Here is a 21,824-nt window from a genome sequence, read left to right as displayed (position 1 = left end):
TCAAGGGAAAAAGTTATCTTAAATCAATAAGGGCAAATTTAGAATAATATAGTTATTTTATGTAGTTGAATTGCATTAAATGATGCCCCCTTAAAAAGTTGGATTTTCAAAGGATGACAAGCAAATTGGGACGGAGGGAGTATTAGAAAACCTTCAAGACCATAGTTCAGTAAAATTGAAACTACAATATTCATATCCTATTGGCTTTTTGTGGACAACCTTGTAAGCAATGCTCATTGACTTTCAAAAAGTCAGATTAGTCCGAATAGTTAACTATCTGAAAATAAATTTAAAAATGTAAAAGAGTGAACTCGCGGGGCTGAGTGAGTGATACAACTCTTAATTAATTTGAGTTTCATAATAAATATAAGTATTGCACTAGAACCATGAATTCAAAGTATTTATGTTAACCATTATCAACATACAACATATAGTGAAAATTCCATATATCGACCATGTACGACTCATATCAAACCGATGCGCAAGGGTGACGGATCAGACCCAAGTTGATAAAACCATACTATAGAAACCAATTGTCAAAACAAAGAAATCGAACCTAACTCTGACAAGGACAAGTCCAAGATCTCATGACACGTCTTTCAATCTACTTAGCCTATTTCTATATGTATTGACTTCAACGGTCATTATAGCTTTTGTGTGTGTGTATATATATATATATATATATACACCTGCCTCGATAAAGTTAAGTTAATGAAAATACTCAACAATAAGTCTTTTATGGTATCGGAGCTGGTTCAAGAACAACTCCACAAAACTAAATCATCTTCTACCTCCATGACTACAGCCACATCTGACCTCAATGGGGATGATGGTGCATCAACAGCTCAAACATCTACAGAGAAACCAGTTATTGCCATTAATGCCAGCTCACAATTAACAGTGAAGCTCAAAAATACCAACTTCACAACTCAACGGTTGTAGTTTGTAAGTGTCTTGAGAGGATACAAGCTCATGGGATATGTGGATGGAAGTTTTACCTGTCCACAAGACTCTAAAGTTGAACAAACAGATCACTGGATCTGTCAAGAGAGTATGTTGGTGAACACCATAATTGCTTCGGTACATGAAACTACCCTTCCACTCTTGGGGGATGTAACCTCCAGTCATCAAGCATGGACAAAACTTCATATCCTATTTGTTAACAAGTCAATATCCAGAATCATGACACTCCAAAAAAATCTGGTCAATATGCACAAAGACAACAAAAAGATTGAAGCATACTTAAATGATGTAAAACAGATAGCTGATGAGCTTGCCTTAACTGGACATCCTGTCGAATAGGAAGATCTTGTTATTGGCATACTAAATGGCATAGGAGCTAAGTACAACAAAACTGTAGAATCTTTTAATGGGAGAGAGAATCCCATCTCCTACGAGGCTCTCGGATCGTTGCTCCTGAGTCAAAAAGCTTTTCAGCAACGACTTGAACAACAACAATCTCAACTTCTAGCCACTGCCAACCTTGCTCAAACTCAGAATCCTCAATCATCAAGGAACTATGGAAACAATCAGAGAGGGACCAACTCTAGGCCTGAATGCCACTAGTTGAACAGAGGAAATTATCCACCTCATTCCTCATTTCAGAACAACTATTACTCATCAAACTCAACCAATGGACCCTCTGGGTACTCAAACTATGGTGGAAATCGTCCGAGGCCAAGGATTTTTCGTCAAATTTGTGACAAACTAGGACATTCAACCCGCAAATGCACGAAACTCAAGGCATATACATTTGAAAATCAGCCCAAAGCAAACTATCCCTCCAGCCACCATGGGTTCAATAACTCAAATGTTCAACGTTGCCTCGTGGACTCAGGAGCCAGTTATCACACGACCTATGATCTTGGCAATCTCACTCTCAACTCTGAATATGGAGGCACTGATAAAGTCAAGATAGGAGATAGCTCAGGTTTGCAAGTCGCACACCATGGCACATGTCACCTACACACACCCACATTCACTCTTGAAAATACACAGTGTGTTTCTCATATTAAACGTAATCTGGTCTATGTTCATCAATTTACTAAAACTAAAACTAACAATGTGTTGATTGAATTTCATTCTGATTATTTTGTCATTAAGGATTTGAAGTCAGGAGTTTCTTTGGCTCGGGGTCCATGAGTTGAAGGCACCTATCAGTTTGGTTCGGTGTAGACAAGTCAGCCACGGTGGCTCACATGTCTAGTGTTGATACTTGGCATCAAAGATTGGGGCATCCCAACTCAGTTCTCTTATCTTATTTGTTAAAATCTGCAAATTTATGTCCTCTTGTTTCTACTTCGACCCCTGTTTCTTGCAACTCTTGTGACATTAATAAAGTCCACAAGTTTCCATTTGACATTTCTTCAGTTCATACAAGTACTAGTCCTCTACAGGTTATATATTATGATGTATGGGCCCCAAGCTCTCCAGGATATAAATATTATGTGTTATTTATAGATCACTTTACAAGATACACATGGTTGTACCCTTTATTTCATAAGTCTGATAATATGAATGTCTTTCTACAGTTCCAAAGACTGGTTGAAAGATAGTTTGAAGCCAAGATAAAAAATGTTATATACAAACAATGGAAGGGAATACATCAAACTTCAAACAACTTTGAACCAACTTGACATCTCTTGGAAACAATCGCCACCATATACTCCGCAACATGTAGGACTGGCAGAGAGGAAGCACAGACACATCATCAGACTGTGAAGACCTTACTGCCTCATGCTCACCTTTCCCCCAATTTTGGTCCTTTGCTTTTGAGACAGTCGTTTATCTATTAAACCATCTCCCTTTGACTACCACTAAATCATATTCCTTTATCAACTACTTTTTCAAACCCAACCCAACTATGTGAAACTTAGACCTTTTGGTTGCCTATATTACCCTTGGTTGAAACCCTATACAAACAGTAAACTTGACCCAAAATCTTCTTCTTGCATCTTTCTCGGTTACACCACTTCCCAAAGTTCTTTTAAATGTTATGGCCCTTATACTAGCAAACTCTACCTATCTAGACATGTCCTTTTTAGAGAACACATTTTTCCTGGATTGTCTCATCCTAACTCTGACCAGCACTTCTCCTTTGACAACACTTCTGAACTGTTGCAAGGTCCTTTACCTACTTCCCAAAGTGTTCCTTTCTCTACTCTTAACGTCTCTAACTCATCTACCCTAGACTCATCTGTTGTACCTACCATGTCCCGTCCCTCAAATCCATCTCCCCAAAATGACTCGTGTCCAACTATCACCTTTCCCATCTCCCCCATGTCAAGACTCCTCTCAACCCTCTTCTCCTACTTTCCTTTTCCTATATGACACTCCTCGCACCTAGACAATGGTCACAAGGTCTATGAACAATATATACAAACCCAAAACCCTTAATCACACCACTCTACATCCGCTGCCTGACTCTCTTGAACCTCACACAGTTTACAAAGCCCTTAAATTTCCACAATGACATCAAGCTGTGGTTGACAAACTCACTGCTCTTCATCACCTCTCCACCTAGACGCTCGTCCCACCATCTCTATCCCACAAACCCATTGGTTCCAAATGGCTTCCGCATCAAACGTCATCCCAATGGAACTATCCAGCGCTACAAAGTCATCTTGTAGCTCAGGGGTATCTTCAATGACCAGGCGTCGACTACCAACAAACATTTAGTCTTGTAGTAAAGCCTACAACCATTAGGCTTGTGCTCTCCTTGGCTGTCATGCATCACTGGCAGTTGAAGCAACTCGACATTAACAATGCTTTCTTTCATGGCTCTCTCACTGAGACAGTCCTTATGAAACATCCCCATGGATTTATTGATCAACGACATCCTCAACACTTATGAATACTTCACAAGTCTATCTATGGGCTCAAGCAAGCCCCTCGAGCGTGGTTTAATGCTCTTCTCCAATTTGGGTTTATCAATTCCAGAGCTGACACTTCTCTATTCATATACAAATCATCAACTACTTTTGTGTATGTTGACGGTCTTATATTTATTGGTTTTGATCTCTCCTTTATACACAGGATTATCGCTGCCTTGGGGTCCAAGTTTTCTCTCAAAGACTTAGGCGATCTCTCCTATTTTCTTGGTATAGAAGCTATACGCACTAAAGACACTTTATTTCTCTGTTAGCATAAGTACATTAGGGAACTGTTGGATCACGCGAACATTGTTGGCTCCAAACCTGTTGATTCTCCGCTGCCATCTTCCCTCAATCTTTCTCAACACAGTGGCACTAAACTCTCTGATGTGACTCTCTATCGCCAACTTATAGGGAGTCTTCAATATCTGTCTCTTATGCTTCTAGACCTGAGTTTTGCTATCAATCGACTGGCTCGGTATCTTCAGCATCCCACAACCAGCCATTGGCACACTCTCAAATGCTTACTTCGATATCTCAAAGGAACCATTCATCACGACATTCTTCTTCGAGCAAACAGTTCTAGCAGTTTACGTGGCTACTCCGATTCTAACTAGGCTGGGAATCTATGATCGATCTTCCATCACTTCCTACATCATCGTTCTGGGCTCAAATCCTATTTCTTGGAGGTCTCGCAAACAAAAAGCCATAGCCAGATCATCCATTAAGGTTGGTATCTCTCTCTTGCCGCCACTGCTTCTGAGGTTGTATGGATTACTACATTCTTCGTGAATTGCATGTCTCTCTTGTTCACAGGCCTTTGCTTCTTTGCGACAATCTAGGCACCACTCATCTTAGTCACAATCATGTTCTTAATTCCAAAATGAAGCATATAGCCATTGATATACACTTTATCGGAGTCCTTGTTCAAAAAGGTGTTCTTGTAGTTCACCACCCCTCATGCGTCAATTTGTTGACATTCTCACCAAATCGTTATCTCATCACCATTTTCTTGATTTACGAGCCAAGATCAGTCTCCACGATAGGAACCTGATCTTGCGGGGATATAGAAACCAATAGTCAAAACAAATAAATCAAACCTAACTCAGATAAGGACAAGTCCAAGATCTCATGACACGTGTTTCAATCTACTTAGGCTACTTCTATTTACACATACTTATCTCTGTGATTGTTACCGTTACTTCAACGATCATATAACTTTTATATATATATATATACCTGTCTCTGTAAAGTCAAGTTATTGAAAATACTCAACACTAGGTATTTTACATACAACCGATCATACGCACTTAAAATATAACTTGCACCTACTATATGTCCCAAAGGAATGCCGTCCCAAATGCCTTCTAATTCCTTACAACATCCGCCTATATGATATACTAATACAAGTGTAACGTATGGCCTCAGAAATTCATTTTAACATAAAATGAGGAAAATGCTCATGTACATAATTATAAAACCAACTTCATACGAATTCATTCAACGTCAAGTTGCAAAGCTTTTCATTGGAATCATTCAATCATTGAAAATAATTATTTAGGTATACCTTTAACCAAATCTTGCCTAGCTTCTCTAGGCTCCTTCCGGACGTATATACAATATTTGCCCTTGTTAAACAAATAAGGAAAGTATATATTAGTTGTAGACATATAGGAAGTAAATATTTCATTAGCTTAACATCCGGTAGACTTGATTCAATCCCAAGATTGTAGTAATTTGATTGATTGTAATTTCATTGTAATCTCTCCTTTCACACATGGGAGACTCTTGTATATATACTCTTACGGAAATAATAAGAAGTCAAGTTGTCCAAATATCTTTTTCTACAGCCCTCTCCTAAGATTAATAACTCCATCTATTAAAATTGGAAAATTTATTCAATAGGTGCTTCAGAATATTCACAAATTCTAATAAAGCTATGGGAGAAATCTCTATACTGAGAAGTATTGCCACCCTAAAATTAAAATTCAACATCCTACATCTCAACTTTCTTCCTACATGTTTCTCGGTCTTTATAACTCAGCAACAGAAGGTTCCATTAGTTGTCTACTAACTCAAGACAACGAGGGCAAAGAACAGGTGGTCTACTATCTCATCAGACTTCTATCTTCTACAGAACAAAGATACTCTCCTATTGTGAAGCTTTGCTTGAGTTTGTTCTTTGCTATTACCAAGCTCAACCACTACATGTTGTCAATCACAGTTTTACTCTTATGCAAGACTGACCTCATCAAATACATGTTGTCCAAACCGATTATCAGGGGAAGAATTGGCAAATGGTCCATCGCCCTGATAGAGTTTTTTCTTTTTTCAATAGGTACCTCAGAAGGCAGTGAAGGGACAAGCGCTCGCAGATTTTCTTGTTGATCATCCTTGTCTAGACATTGAAGAAACAAAGTCTCCAAAGTAAAGAGCATGTGTAATCTCTTATACTTGTTGGACGCTCCTGTTTGACGGATCCAAAATAGACTTCGTGTCAGGATGTGGTATTTTTATCATTTCTCCTAAAGGTCAGAAAATTCTTTTGTCCTTTCAGTTTGATTTTAATTGTACTAACAACCAGGTAGAGTTTAAAGCAATCATTATTAGACTGCAGATCATAAGAGAGTTAGGCGTGTGAACCATTGAAGTCTTTGGAGATTCCCAATTGGTGATCAACCACTTGAGAAGCACCTACAAATGTTATAGTCTAGACCTTGCACCCTGCTACAAGGCAGCCAAGCAGCTTCTAGAAGACTTTGATGATGCAATTATATTTCATGCTTCAAGAAGATTCAATACAGAAGCAAACGAGCTTGCTCAGGTGGCCACAATAGTCAAGATTCCCCTAGGTGTCCATGACAAAACTATCACAGTACATAGGAAACTTTTGCCTTCTTTCAAAAGGAGGGCACTTGCTACTCTGGACGCGTTTCATGTGAAGATTTCAGAGTCAGATTGGAGACATCCTTTGATCTAATTCCTGAAGTATCCAAACTTGAAGGTAGACTAGAAGGAGAGCAATCAACTACGTGTTGATGGATGGAGAGCTCTACAAGAAGATCCCAGAAGTTGATTTACTCCTAAGATGTCTGAGTCAGGAAGAATCTGTGAAGATTATGGAAAAAGTATATGAAGGAAGTACATGCAGAATCCTACAACCATCATATCAAATCCTTTGAGTTGATAGCAAATCCTAGCACACTTGCAAATCCAACAACACCATAAAACAAGATTGCAATAATTAGTAACAAAAGAGGATAACTCCAAAAAGATTACCCATTACCCTAACGTACCTCTTTAGTAAAATTGTGACGGAACTATCCCCCTCAGTCTGGATATTGAACTATAAACACATAAAATCTACATGATGGTATTGGAAATAATAGATGCAATATTTACATCTAAAATGAACTTAAAATCTACAGCAAATCTGTATTTTGTATTTCGGACAATTGGCATTAAGAGCAATTGAGACAACTTAATTGTAAAAAGGACCTGGGTCTTTTCAAAATTGTAAAAAAATACAATTTAAGGGTAATTTGGTCATCTAATTTAAAATATTTTTTGATTTATACCTATAATACACTTTTTCTTATTCTTTTGGTTTACGCAGCTGCCTTCTTGGTTCTCAATCTGAATTTTTTGGTCGAGCTGCTCCTCTCTCCGTTTTTGGTCGAGCAGCTCCTCTCTTCATCGCCTTCTTCTTCGTTGCTCGATCTGGATTGTTTGTCGAGTTGCTCCTCCGCTCTTCATCACATTCTTCTTCGTTGTTCGATCTGGATTGTTTGTCGAGTTGTTCTTGTCTCCTTTTTTGGCCGAGCTGCTCCTCTCTTCCTCGTCAAAATCTACATCTCTTGCTCATTCTGGAAGCACATTGTTGTGAGCTGTTCTTCTTCATTTGTATTTTCATATTTTATATTGTAGTTTTCGGTTTTTGTTACACAGTACATTGATTGAAATTTGTTTATTGTTGTGGTGGTGTTAAGTTGATAATATTATGATACTTTAGGGAGTTTTAGACTTATTATGTTGGTTTTTCTGTTGATGATGATACTATTTATTCCATATTTTATGATACTGTAGGTGTCTGTAATAATGATACTTTTGTGATACTATTGGTAACTAATGATACTATTTTAATACTTTTATTTTGTTTGCTTATTTGCTTGCAGCATGATGGATGTTGTTTTTCTGATGGTTAAGTATGGTGATCAAGTGTTGCCGATCAAAGTTTCAGATGATTTTAATTATAATGTATTGTTGCGTAGTATTGTTGATAAATGGAGTTGTTTGGATTCTAACAACTTCCATTTGCTTTATTCAATACCTGCGTATACTGGGTGCTCTTTGAGGAATGATGAAGAATTTCGCACAATGATATCGTTGATTTCTGTTTTACGTTTGCAGCTTGTGGAAGTTGTTGTCACAGTTGACATTGGTGGTTTGACTGGGAGTGTTGCTAGTGTGTCAAATGTAAATGTCCATGTGAATAATTTTGGTGATGCTGAAACTATTGATGAGAGTGAGGAGGTTTTTAGTAGTAGAATTTGTTCTTCTTCTAATTCTCGTCCTTTGCTTTCGTCTTCTTGGGCTAGTTTTATCACTCATGTTGGGCAGGGGTTTGATGGAGGTGTAGCTGATTTTAGGATTTCTTTAAGTAAATATTCGATTGAAAGAGGGTTTAAGTTTGTTTATTTAAGGAACAATGAGGAGAGGGTGGATGCCCATTGTGCAAACAAGTATTCTGAAGGATGCAATTGGTTCGTTCATGGTTCTTTGTCTAAAGTAAATGGTGTTTTCTACGTTAGGAAGTTGTGTAATGTGCATACTTGTACTGTATTGTTGAGGAGGGACACGAGCTTAAGGATGAGTTCGAAACTAATATCTGGTTTGATTGTTGATATTGTGAGGAGTAAACCTTCTTTGACCCCGAATGATGTTGTTTCTCATTGTCTTTCAAGCTATGGTTGTATTGTTTCCTATGACAAGGCCTGGGGTGCTTTGGAGAAAGCAAAAGCTTTTATTTTTGGTGACTCTTCTGAATCCTACAAGCAGTTAAGATGGTATGTTAATGCAACTAGGTCTACTAATCCCAGGAGTCATATTGTTTTAGAACTTGATGAAGCTTCAAAAAAATTTCAGCATTTGTTTGTTGGTCTTTCTGCTTGCATACATGGTTTTTCTCACTGTCGTCCCATGTTGTTTCTTGATGGGACTTTTTTGAAAGGTCGTTTTAAAGGGATATTGTTGTCTGCGACTGGAAAGAATGGTAACCAAGGTGAAAACTTCTTTTAATATTGAATTTGACATTATCAGTGTTTGATACTATTCTGATACTATCTTGATACTTTATTGATACAATGATGATATGATACTTTGTCTCTCAAATTTGTTGCAGGGTTGTTTCCATTGGCTTTTGCGGTTGTAGATGCGGAAAATCTTGTTAATTGGTTGTGGTTCTTGGAGCAGTTACGTATTGTGGTTGGTGATTCCAGGACTATTACTTTTGTTTCTGATCGTAACCTTGGTCTTATGGAAGCGTTGCCAAAAGCATTTCCTAGTGCCAATCACTTTTTTTGTTTACAACATTTGAAATAGAATTTGAGAGATAAATTTAGTCGTGGGGCATTTAGTAACAAACAAAGGGAACGAATGGTATGGTTGTTTCGGGAGTGTGCACATGCTCCTAGTGTTTCAATACTTAACGATAATTTGATGAAACTGAAAAATGAGGGTGGGGTGATTGTTGACAACTTTTTGGCGGATTTGCCTTTAAAGTGTTGGACGAATGCCTATAGCGTTGGATGTCAGTATGGTGAGATGTATTCCAATGCCGCTGAATCGTTTAATGCTTGGATACTTGATTGTAGAGATTTGCCTATTACTCAGATGGTTGATAAGATCAGAGTTAAACTTATGGACTGGTTTTATGAAAGGAATACTGAATCTGGTAATATATCTTCTTGTTAATGTTTGTGTTCTTCGTTGAAGATTGTACATTATTTTTTATGATCTATTATTTGATTTTATTTATTGTTTTTTGTGTAAATTGCTAGGTTCGTGGAGCAGGGTTTTGTGCCCTAAGATGGTAGAAAAGCTGCAGAAGTATGTCGATGAATGTCGGCCTTGGATTATTCATAGAGCATCTGATAGCAAATTTGAAGTTGTTTCAGATCCTCCCCATGGTGTAGATATTTCTTCATGTAAATGCTCATGTGGTATGTGGAGTCTTAATGGTTACCCATGTGTGCATGCGGTCAAGGCAATAAGTAGGTGTGGCAGGCCTATTGAAGAATTTGTTCCCTACTATTTCCATGTTTCAGCTTTCCGAAAGTCATATGAAGAGCCGATTCATCCCATTCCTGCTTCGTTAAGTGTTGATTTTAAGGATGAAAACTTTGAGATTTTACCTCCTGTTACAAAGAGGCAACCTGGAAGGCCTAGAAAGAGGCGCATTAGATCAAGGGGTGAGGAGGTACGAAGGATTCGTTGTGGTAGGTGCGGAAAGTTAGGCACCCACAATAGGAAATCTTGCAAGGAGCCTTTAGCTTAGATTTTTTGTATTATTCTTATTCTATTATTAATTGTGATATGAAGTGGTATGTTATGGAGTATTATTGTAATATGAACTTTAGTATAAACATAGTATCACATTTATATATGATTGTGTATCAGCATAGTATCAGTAAAATATTAGTGTAGTACCATATACCTTATTATCATATCTAAATTGACATATTTTAGTATAACATGAAAATGTTTCAGCAAATTATCAGTTCAATTGTCAGTGTAGCACCATAGACATGATTATCATATATGAATTGACATATCTTAATATGACAGGAAAATGTATCAGCATACTATAAGTAAAGTACAAGTGTAGTACTATAGACATGATTATCATATCTAAATTGGCATATGTTAATACAATAGGAAAATGTATCAGCATAGTATCAGTATTGTTATGGCATAGTACCACAAATCCTGAAAAAGAAAAGCAAACCAGTCTAACTAAATATCGTAACTGAATAGTGTCGGTACCAAAATTGTACCAGTTTCATCTACTACATGAACTTTACAATGCATTTAGAATTCCAACAGAGACATTATCAGAAGTGTGGATCATAGAATGTGCATCATGGAGTGTAGTCCTTTATAAAGCTTGAAACCATTTGACACTTGTATTGTGTGACTTCTGTAAGCGTCATATCTTCAGGAATGGGGACTTTTGTAATTAGGCACTCCATGATGTGGCATACATGTATGCCACAGTCGACCCTGTTAATATTGAACATTTCAAATTGTTGGTTATTTTAATTTTTTGTTGGTATGAAAAAATATAAATAAATTATCATTCGAAGTTTAACTTACGATCCGGTCCGTTCTTGAGGGCATTTCTTTGCTGACACCAATGGGAAATTGTACTCAGTATCAAGGCTATCGACATCCACATCTAATCCACGTTCAACCATTCTATCTATGTAATGTTCTTTCATTTTCTTTTCCACGTACTGTTTCTGCAATTTTGTAAGCCATACAATTATACATTTAGTTTTATACTTATAATTGAAATTAGTGTAAAGTTTCAGAATTTTACCACAGTCCTTGCATCCTCCAGGTAATAATCTTTTGTCCCTGCCCTGGGCTTATTGCTATTGTAATGAGTCCATTCAGAAGCTTCACCATCCAACACCAATATTGTCCAATGATTTGGATGAATGCTTAATGGTTTACCCCCACTGGAATTCATTGGGAAGATCAAATAACGGGTTAATAATGTTACACTCTTCAAAATGTTGTCTATCTTTTCTTTCCTTAACCCTTTTTGATCATCCCTCTTGATGTATGTCTGCCATATCAATTTTATCAATGTTAAATCAGTATTGTATCACTAATGTATCAGTAAAGTATCAGTAAAGTATCAGTAAACTAAACTACTGTTAAAATGGACCTACCCAACATAAAGAATCAAACACATGGAATGTGTTATTATCTTCTTTTCTTCCAGGGTCTTGATGTCTGACATAGTACTTGTCTGTCAAGATCTTTGAATGTGAGTCAATCACCTGAAAAAATTGGAATTGTCGAAGTCAGATTTTTTTACGTATGTTTTTAATTTCTTTGGTTTCAGATTCTTACATTGTTTGATGTGCATTTGTCACAGAGGATTTGAGCCACATCATCCATACTGACATGCACTGAATGTCTTCCCCACTCACCAAAAATAAGAACACTGTAGAAATAGAAATTAGTATCAGTATAGTATCAATTAATTCATTGACTTATGTTTCATTGTACTTACGTATCACCGTGCTTTGTCGAAATTTTATTGATTTTTTCTTTGTCTTGTGTGGATAGCATGGTTGCCGATATCCATGTTTTTGTAATTTTGGAAACTTTTTTTGCTTTTTCAACATTGACGTTGTCTTCATTGTTGTTGCCAACATCGACAACAATGAAGTCATTTTCTTCATTTCCTTCATCATCATCTGAGTAAACCTGTAAAAAAGTTTAATTGAGAGTATTGTAAAATTAAGACATTTATTAATGAGGTTATTGTACTATAGTTATTATCACTATAGTATCAGTCGAAGCACATTATACCTGTTTCTTTCCTTTCTTTATAGCCCTTGCTTTTGCCTTCTTTTTTGGTGAACTGAAAGTGTATTTAAAATCATCATTTTTGTTTCTCTTTCTATTGTCCTCGGCCTTTATTCTTGCAATCTTGGATGGTGGCGACACATTTTCAGTTAATGCTTGTTCCTCAGGTATACTGATTTGAATTGGTGTAGAAAACTGTTGAAGCACATTATAAAGTTAGTAAATTGGAAAATACCAATTAATGTGTATGAAACATACCAATTGGAATGTAGGCATATCATCAAATAATGCCCTTCCACTATCTTTGAAGACTTCTCTTGAACTGTCTTCATGTGATGCCTTTGCCAAAGGACTCGAGACAATAGCCTATGATTGCATTTAAGATTTCGTATCAGTCATTTTTCATAAAAGTATGATTTAACAATAAAACAATGAGTAAAGTTTAAGTTTAAATTACTAAATTCTCCTCTGTTGGTAGTTGGTTTAAGATTTCTGAAACAATTTTCGTTGGGCTTTCCACATCAGCCTGTGACTAGAATACAATAGAAAAAATTTACAAATAGTATCACTAAAGTATCAGTTCAAAAAAGAATATTTATAAAGTAATGCCAAACTTTCTTCCTCTGGCAGTTTGTTGCCACTTTCTTTCTCTGTTCTTGCTTCTTTTGATTGAGGTAATGGCTGTGGAAGTGTTGTTGCAGCTTGTGCTGGTGTTTACTCAATGACAAATTAATAAATCAACTATTAGTTATGTATCGGTATAGTGTCACATAAATTTAGTACCATAATTGTGTAAAGAATTTAATGGATATATTTATTTACCGGAGTTGTTGAAGTTCCTGCTTCATAGTTGCTTTGTGGAGTTGTTGCCCTTAAAGCTTGTGTAAATTGATGAACTTCATACTCCATTAACTCAGTATCTAGCCTCTCTGAGATTTCATTTTTCTCCTTAGAAACACTTTCCATTACAGCTGACAGTTTCCTCAACTTTTCCTCTAGATCAACAACTTTTTCTTTCAACTTATTGTTTTCCTTTTTGCTCTCATGGAGCTGTTGTTGTAGTTTTTGCTCTCTCTCCTTTGAAGTTTTTAATTTGTTTTCAATTTATTAATGTCATCTTCTAGATCATGCCCTTCATTACTTTCCTCATCTCCTGAGTGAGTTCCTTCATCACTTTCTTCATGGCTTTCTTCAACACTTTCTTCATCAACCTGCATATGTGTATATGTGTAATAATGTATCGATTTAGTCTAATAATTATATCACTATAGTACCAGAAAAGTATCACTTTATCATTGTACAATTTTTGTTTTTTAAATTGTTCTCACCTCCTTCAATATCAGTTTTTGCATTGTGTTGCCCTCTAAGACATTGGTCAGATCTCTTACGTCCCATTTCGCACATAAGATTGTTGCCTTCTCAAGCTTTGGTTCTGCAATTTTGAACTGCTCCATTACCTAGAATTGCAATAGATTGTTGTGCAAATATTATTTATTATGTTTCATTATAAAGAATAAACATTGTTGTTTACTTACCGGCAATGCAATCACGCATCCCACAACATTTGTAGAGCTTGAGTCACAAAGTGATGAAAAAAAGTAGTCGTAGATGTGGGCAGTCCAATTGTATTTTTTCATGTCATCTATCACTTCAACATAGTTAACATATGACCATGTTAACGTGAGGGATTTGTTCGGGACGAACAAGGAAGATAAGAGAAACATTACTATCAATCGACAAACGTCTTCTTCGTCATTCTTGTTTCTCCCTTCGACAGCTTTCTTGATTTTTTCAGTTATGACTGTCTTGTTTAGTCTTTCTGTTTCCTTCAATCTTCTTGTAATGAAGGAAGACTTCTTGTCCTTCCTTTGCTTCACTATCTTCCCTATTTGAATTTTTTTCGTCCCGTCATCGATTCCAAACACTTTCTTCAAATCATCACTGGAAAAATTGATAAACCTTCCATTTATCTTGAATTCTTTCTTCTTCTTGTCAAATGTGTCGATGATGCTCCCCAAATAAGAGTTTCCTATCCGACAATCTGCTTTTGTAATTTCTTTGTTGATGAATGCATCTATTAGACGCCAAAAAGGTGTTTTCTTCAGATGCAGAGTGTGCTTATTTGTCAACTTTAAGTCATCAACAAGTGTGACAAATGCATGGAGGCTTGATCTAAATTGTCTTTCCCCTTGAATAAAAGTATAATTATAGTATCAATTGTGCAATACAAGGTCTAATATATAGCCAATTGATGAAAAGTATCAGTATAGTATCATTTATACAAACTTCCTAGAAAGCACACTTCTGCACCAAAAAACTCTATTTAGCAAACCACAATCCACTAAAATTAAAGCATTGAACCAGAAAATCCTTGAATAAAACTAAATTTTCAGGAAAGGACATGACTTCAAGAAATGGTAAAAAAAACATCAATATAGTATCAGTATAGTATCGGTTACTATTTCATTAAGTTATGTATCATTATAGTATCAGATAGACCATTTTACCAGAAAGACATGTAATACAAATGGTATAAGGTAATGGAAATGGACCACAATTGCATCAAAATAAATATCAATTGCATGAAATACACATTTACAGCTGCAGAGATGTATCACTATAGTATCACCAACAACAAAAATCCACTAAAATGAAACCATTGAACCAGCAAGACATGTAATGCAAACAAATTTTCATTCCAATATTTTTATTATCATTTTATTAGGAAAAGATATAAATGGAACACTAAATTGGATCTTCTGTTTAAAAGTATCACTATTGTATCAGTTCAACAAAATACCAAAGAAAAATGCCATATCTGTCCTAAAATTCACCAATAAGCAAATCAAAAATCCATCAACCACTTACATTCTCACAAATTGTTTGTTGATGTCAATTTAATGAAATACATATTTAGTATCATTATAGTACCAATTGTTTGCTGCAATTACAAAATTTTCACTATATTATCAGTTTAGCAAAATTTCAAAAAAAAAAGTAGCTTCTGCACCAAAAACAACATTATTCAAACAAAAATTCGAAAATGTTGAAGGAAAATACATGAAAATTAACCACGTGAAAGCCTCAAATGCACAAAAAAGCATTATTGTATCAAAAGCCCTAATAGAGTTCAATAAACCCTAACTAGCAAATGTATTAGAAATTAACCAAAATTTTTGAAAATGAAGACATATAAACATGATTTGAAAACGAACATAGGTTTTCGGTGCACAAATTTCAGATAGTATCACCAAAGTATCAATTAATCGAAAGAAGCTTTGGGTATGTAATGTACTTACCATTTTTTAGAAAATCAGTATAGTATCACTCGAGATTGAGAAAGTAGCGTCGTTATGGATCTGAAATCTCTGAAAATGGAGGTTTTAAGGTCTGGAAATGGAGGTTTTTTTGCAGTTGTTGAGAGAGAAAATCTGGGAGAGAGAAAATCACGGTTTGAGAGGTGAGGTTTCGTGGGAGGGGAATGAAGTGTGAGGTTATTTTTGTAAAAGCATATCTCCATTAGACTTTTTTAAAAAGATGTTTTAATGGTTGTATCTTTTTACAAATAAGTACAATCTAGTGTACCGGCCCCCAGTTTTCCCTTTGTATTTTTATTGAATGGTGTAATGACCAAAAATCGTCTTGGTCCATTTCGTCGGGTTGACAGTCCATCAACATATTTATTATCCTCTAACAAGCCCATGGCCCATCAAAAGCAAAATGGCTCAACTTAAACTTCGTTCATATATACCACCTTATATCACGTATGTCAGGACAGGCCTCTTACCCAAATGACCAGTTTTGTTGACTTCTGCTCGATAAGCTGCTTTGTCATCACGAGCTCATGTCTTTCAAACCTCATGTTGCCTCAACCTTATGTTGTGTCGACCTCGACTTAGGCCTCATATAGTCTAGAACAAACCTTGAAATCAAACTTGAACCGCACAACCTTCCCGTAAAAATGCCTTCTAGCCTACCTTGAAGTTCTTATCTATCTTGTCAATGACAATAAGGTCGTTACCTTGGACTTTCCTCCTACCAACATGTCATTTCAGACCTTACTTTTAACATATGAAATCGACAATCATCTTGTACCTGACACCAAATTGAAACATCAGACATGCCCCTACCACAAACATACTACAATGCATTTTTCTCGATGACTATTTTGATTGGCACCTCACATGGTCCGATTGACACATGTCCTCTCAAATATGCTATAAAAACAAAACTTTTTCAACGCCTTCTTTGTCAAAATGGGGATAAGAATAGGAGGTCTTGCTATATATTCCTTAATCTTTTGGAATACTTGTTGATGCCTCTCCTCCCAGATGAACCCTTCTTCATGTTTCAGTTTTAGTAGCTCAGAGAATACCAAAACTTTTCCAACAAGATTGGAGATGAATGTTCTGAGGAAGTTGATTTGTCCCAAGAATCTTTGAAGTTCCTTCGTTTTGCTAGGAGGTTGTGCTTTAATAATGGCTCTGGCTTTGTTCTCGTCAACCTCGATGCCTCTCTAAAACTCCAAAGGAGCACTTCAAGGGATTCATCTTCAGCCTATATTTTCGTATTTTGGTCAATGCTCGCCTAAGATCTGCAAGGTGTTCCCTGTGAGAAAAAGACTTGACCACCACATTATCAATGTGGATTTCCATGAATCGGCCGAGCATATCATGGAGGATATAATTCATGGCTTTATGATATGTAGCTCCTGCATTCTTCAAGTCAAATGACATCACCATCCATTGAAATGCCCCTGAAGCAACCGGCATAAAAACAATGAAGTCGCCACCAATTGATTTTTAGGATGCAATTGGACATCCATTTTGGTCTACGAGAAAAATGGGTAAGGGGGTCTATTGAGCATGGGGAAGGTGTTAGGCACCCCACAACTCCCGAAAACGGTCACCTTCAAAAATGTTTTCCTATTTGGCTCTACTTTGCCTTGAGGAATGATTGTATGTCCCAAATGTTTTAATGAGTTTTCCATATGCCCGGAAAATCATGTATTATCAAATGGGTGGAAATGTTCCATTAATGTTAGACCAAGATTCGATTTTAAAAATCTTATTTTTATGGGTTTTGATAAAAAAGAAGGAAAAAGGGTGCACGGGATCACTACGGCCATTCCGACTTGGCCGAAAATGTCTTACTTGGTCTGGGATGAAAAAAAGTTCATATCGGAGTGGGTTTTGATGTTTTGGATGATTTGGAAAACAATGCTATTTGGATAGGAACATGGGAATGGGTTTTGATGGTTTTGGAGAAGAGATTTTTGGGAACTTGGTTGATGCACCAAAAAGGCCCACAATCAATGAAAAACTGTTCAATTCAAGCCTTACTCACAATTATATTATTCATGAGAAAAGAAAGAATCCATTTAAGGCTCATCGGACGGGCCAAATATCTTTAAACCCCCCTTTGGGTCCTTAAATAAATTCTCCTAATCCCTAAAAACATATTTGCTTTCCGGGTCCATGAAATCCAAATGTTTTGGATGAATGCCAATGGAACCCCAATATCTTGAAGGCTCCTTGGTATTCAAAGAAAACATAATGGTTCCGTAAATTAATCTTGGTGTGTTTATTAAAGTGAGACGGCTTAGATTAATTCTAATGACTAACGCGTTGCATTTATTTTCATGGCATTCAAACAAACCTAGCATATGTCTAAGCATCATGGCATTGTATAAAGAATCAAAGTCCTAAGCATGCATTCTAATGCAATCAAAAATCAATCCCTAATGTCTATATGCTTCTAGCATCCTAAAATATCATGTATGCATTTTCTATTTTACATCCACTATTTTCTATCCTATTACAAGGCTTACACTTTACAATCATGTACAAAAGACAAATATAAAATGTGAAATACAAATATTATACAACAATTGGAATGTTGCCCATGGAACCCATTGCTCAAACCCAGTCCAAATCCTCTAAGTATGCCCTCCGGCCCAAGTAGGGTCAAACCCGATCCAAACCCAAAAACAAAAAACAAATATAAGAATGGATAAAATTGAATACTCAAATATAGATCCAAATTCAAATCAAGATCAAATTTACATTAGGAGATTAACACATTGTTCAACTATTTTCGAACACCAAAATAGGTGCTGAAAAATAACTCAATTTAATCCTTGCAACTTAAGAAAAACGTTGTTGAGTACAGTGAGAAGCAAGGGTATCTCCCGCAGAGGATTGGAATGTAATTGCAAGTCAAATCTAATTGTGATTCGAGCTAAACAGTATTGTGACTCGAGCTACACGACTAACTTAGAATAATCAATAAGAAGTAGGAAACGTTTTTGATTCTTATAAGAGAAATAGTCAAGGGAAAGCTATCCACCACTAACAATCATGTACTGCTGCAATCTTCAACTGTAATTCTTGATTCACGAATGACGATGTTTAAGATAAAATAATGGCATGTTGATTTTATCTTATTGCTTTCTCTTAATTAGTATGTCAAGTGCATGGCATGTACTCCTTAACTTAGTTCTTAAGATGCAATCTAGAATGGCATGTTCATAGATTCAACACTCAAGAATCATTAAGCACAAAGAAAGCAAACATCACTAAATTCACAAGATGTGGCATGCATCTTACATAACCTAGAAATCGATTCACATGAATATGAGCTATCTTATTCATTGGCTACTTGAGACTTTATGAAGATATGGGCGATCAATCATATTGTCCTAGCAATAGAATTCTAAGACATGCATCTAAGCGTGCACTCAAAGAAACATATCTCAGATTTCATCAACAGGTAATATAGTGAAAAGATTTTCATTCGATATCAAGAAATAAGATTAAAGATTAACGAAGCATCAATACAATCATGTTCGGGCTTCAACCAGCCCCTTAACTGAAGGAAAACTAGCCACTCATCATCTGTTTTGAACACTAAAACACAAAAGAGAAAGAGACAACCAAGTAGTAGATCTCCGCTTGCTTGCTGCCGATTTCACCTTCTCTTTGCGTCCTCCGTTCGTTCTTTCCTCCGTCCGTCTGTTCTTTGATGACTTTTACATCCCTTTTATAGTTTCACAATCGGGCACGACTGAGACTTTTGAGACAAAATAGGAATTAAGTCCAATTACCATAAGGAAGTGATTCTCCTAATTGATACAGAACTCGACTTTCGATGCACTTCTCCTTATGGAAACTGAACTTAATTGATTGAGAGAGTTGTCATTGACTTCTAACACATGATTCGAGTGCCCCGTAATCTCCCAAGATTTGTTCCTTGTCTTGAGTACCAAGAATGGTAACTTGAGGTATCAAATCTTCTAATTTCGTATATAATTTCTGCACTGAACCACTGATGCTAAAACTGATGCAACTTCCTCTAGGGAACTCCAAATCACGAACCGTAAAATTCTATGGAATTTAGACTTCTAGATCTTTCCAACGGTATATCACTTGTTGTCCAATTCCTCCTGAGCACGTCCAGTTTATTCCGTGAAATTGACGAATCTGTTTAGGAACCTGACTTGGCTTCAAAATTGTGAACATATTCATCTTTTCTTATTTCACCATATTTTTGCCTCTTTAGCTCTCAATCACCATTAGGGACGTATTCCTTCAAAACTTACACAAAACACATCAAAACAACCAATTTCACAAAGGAAACTAGTGCAAAGTATAGGAATAAGGGATGTAAAATGTGCATAAATATGTGTTATCACACATGTAAACCAAATTTTCACATTATGTAACAAATCAAACATATTAATTTAACAAATCTGACTCGCCCATTTTCCGCATTTTAAATCAAATAGAAAGCATTGGGCCTAGCTTCGCTTTGGCGAAATCCCCTCAAACCGAACACCCATTCCAAAACTCAAACATTAAAATCACAAACACAAACCGCAACCCACAAACCACATATATATGGCAAACTATTAACAGCAAACACTTAAAATCAACCAGAACGTCACCCAGAACATCATAATCATTTATAATCAGCTAGAATCCATACAACTCAACCAGCAAAGACTAGCACAAGCCACCACAATTCAATGCATAATTTCGGTTTAGATTCATCAATACAGGCAGCCTCAGATTTATAAGTCAAAGCAAATACAAACCGATTACAATTCAGATTTGTGATCCGAAGCAAATGCAAACTAATTTCAAAACCAACATCTCAGCTCAAACAAACCTTATGCAAACTAATCCAATACCGATTCCAGCAAAGAAAATGAAAACAAACAAAGCTCACTTCCAAACCAAAAAGATGCAGAAAGAAACGAACCCAAACCCTAGAACCAAAAACAACATGAGTTTTAGAATCCAAACCGGAAGCACACCAGAAACAGACATCATACTATTCAAAGAAACGAGCCCGGAAGCAAAACCCCAGAAAGGGATTCAGAGAAACAGCAAGGAGCTAGGACCAAAAAGTATGGCGATTACCTTCTCTTGATTCTCTGTTGCTTCTTTTCTTCTGGTTCTTCTCCTTTCTTTGACTTGTGCGGCGAGTTTTGCTTTCTTCTCATCCCCGACTCTTACTCTCTCAGACCCTCTTTTCCTTCTTTGTGTGGTGCGGCGCCTATTGTTCTCACCAATTCTCTGTTCCACCCAACCCTCTCCTTTTTTTTACTCCAAATCCTGCGGCCTCCCTTCTCTTTTCCTAGTTATGTGGCTCCCCTCTCTCCCACAATCTCTCTTTCTTTTATACCATATCCCTATAAAACCCTATTTCATCCTTTTACCAAAATGTCCCCCCAACCCTATTTATTTTCTCCTAAGAAACTAATATTTTGGTATTTTCCAATGTTTTTGCAAAAACCTTAAAGGTGTCACCTTTCCTTTTTAAAAGGTTTTATTTATTATTTTATTTAATTCTCCTATTTTTTAGATATTTTCTAGGGTTTTTGTTGTATTGGGTTTGGATTTGAATTTTTATGGGCTTATGACCCAAGAAATGGGCTTTAGGATTTTTGCATGTTTGTTAGTCCAAGAAATAGGCTTTGATTTTTTTTGTAAGTTTACGGGCTCCAGAACGGGCTTTTGAATTATTATTATTATTATATTTTTTAGTTTTTCTATTTTTCTATTTTTTTTGGGCCGGACGAAAACCGGGTACTACAGCCCCCAAGGCACCTAGGCACTTGAACGCTATTTTGGGTGTATATTTTGCCATAATAAAAATCTGATTGTACCCTGAGTGTCCATCCATGAAGGATAAGACTTGGTGTTTTGCTGCTCAATCCACCAGCATGTCTATCATAGGCATTGGGTACTCGTCCTTTGATGTAGCAAGATTCAGATTCCGAAAGTCGATGCAGACTCTGATCTTCGCATTCTTCTTGACTATAGAAACAATGTGAGATAACCA

The 21,824-nt window shown here is 36.4% G+C and overlaps 2 protein-coding genes across 2 annotated transcripts; both read left to right on the top strand.

The window, feature by feature from the left end:
- The first annotated feature begins 795 nt into the window (after positions 1-795).
- Positions 796-2,555, top strand: LOC119998511. The gene is made up of 5 exons (XM_038845865.1): positions 796-900; positions 943-1,293; positions 1,606-1,930; positions 2,176-2,396; positions 2,532-2,555. The coding sequence occupies exons 1-5, from the start codon at positions 796-798 to the stop codon at positions 2,553-2,555; spliced, it is 1,026 nt and encodes a 341-aa protein (XP_038701793.1).
- A 4,355-nt stretch (positions 2,556-6,910) lies between these two features.
- Positions 6,911-10,428, top strand: LOC119999156. Its single transcript, XM_038846673.1, has 7 exons — positions 6,911-7,013; positions 7,301-7,307; positions 7,489-7,599; positions 8,048-9,153; positions 9,274-9,356; positions 9,474-9,825; positions 9,932-10,428. Exons 1-7 carry the CDS (start codon positions 6,911-6,913, stop codon positions 10,426-10,428), a joined length of 2,259 nt encoding a protein of 752 aa, XP_038702601.1.
- The last annotated feature ends 11,396 nt before the right edge of the window (positions 10,429-21,824 follow it).

This window comes from Tripterygium wilfordii, chromosome 5 (genome assembly GCF_013401445.1).
Source record: "Tripterygium wilfordii isolate XIE 37 chromosome 5, ASM1340144v1, whole genome shotgun sequence".
NCBI classification, from domain to species: Eukaryota; Viridiplantae; Streptophyta; class Magnoliopsida; order Celastrales; family Celastraceae; genus Tripterygium; species Tripterygium wilfordii.
The sequence above is the reverse complement of the archived record's forward strand: the minus strand, read 5'-3'. Positions and strand labels throughout refer to the sequence as shown.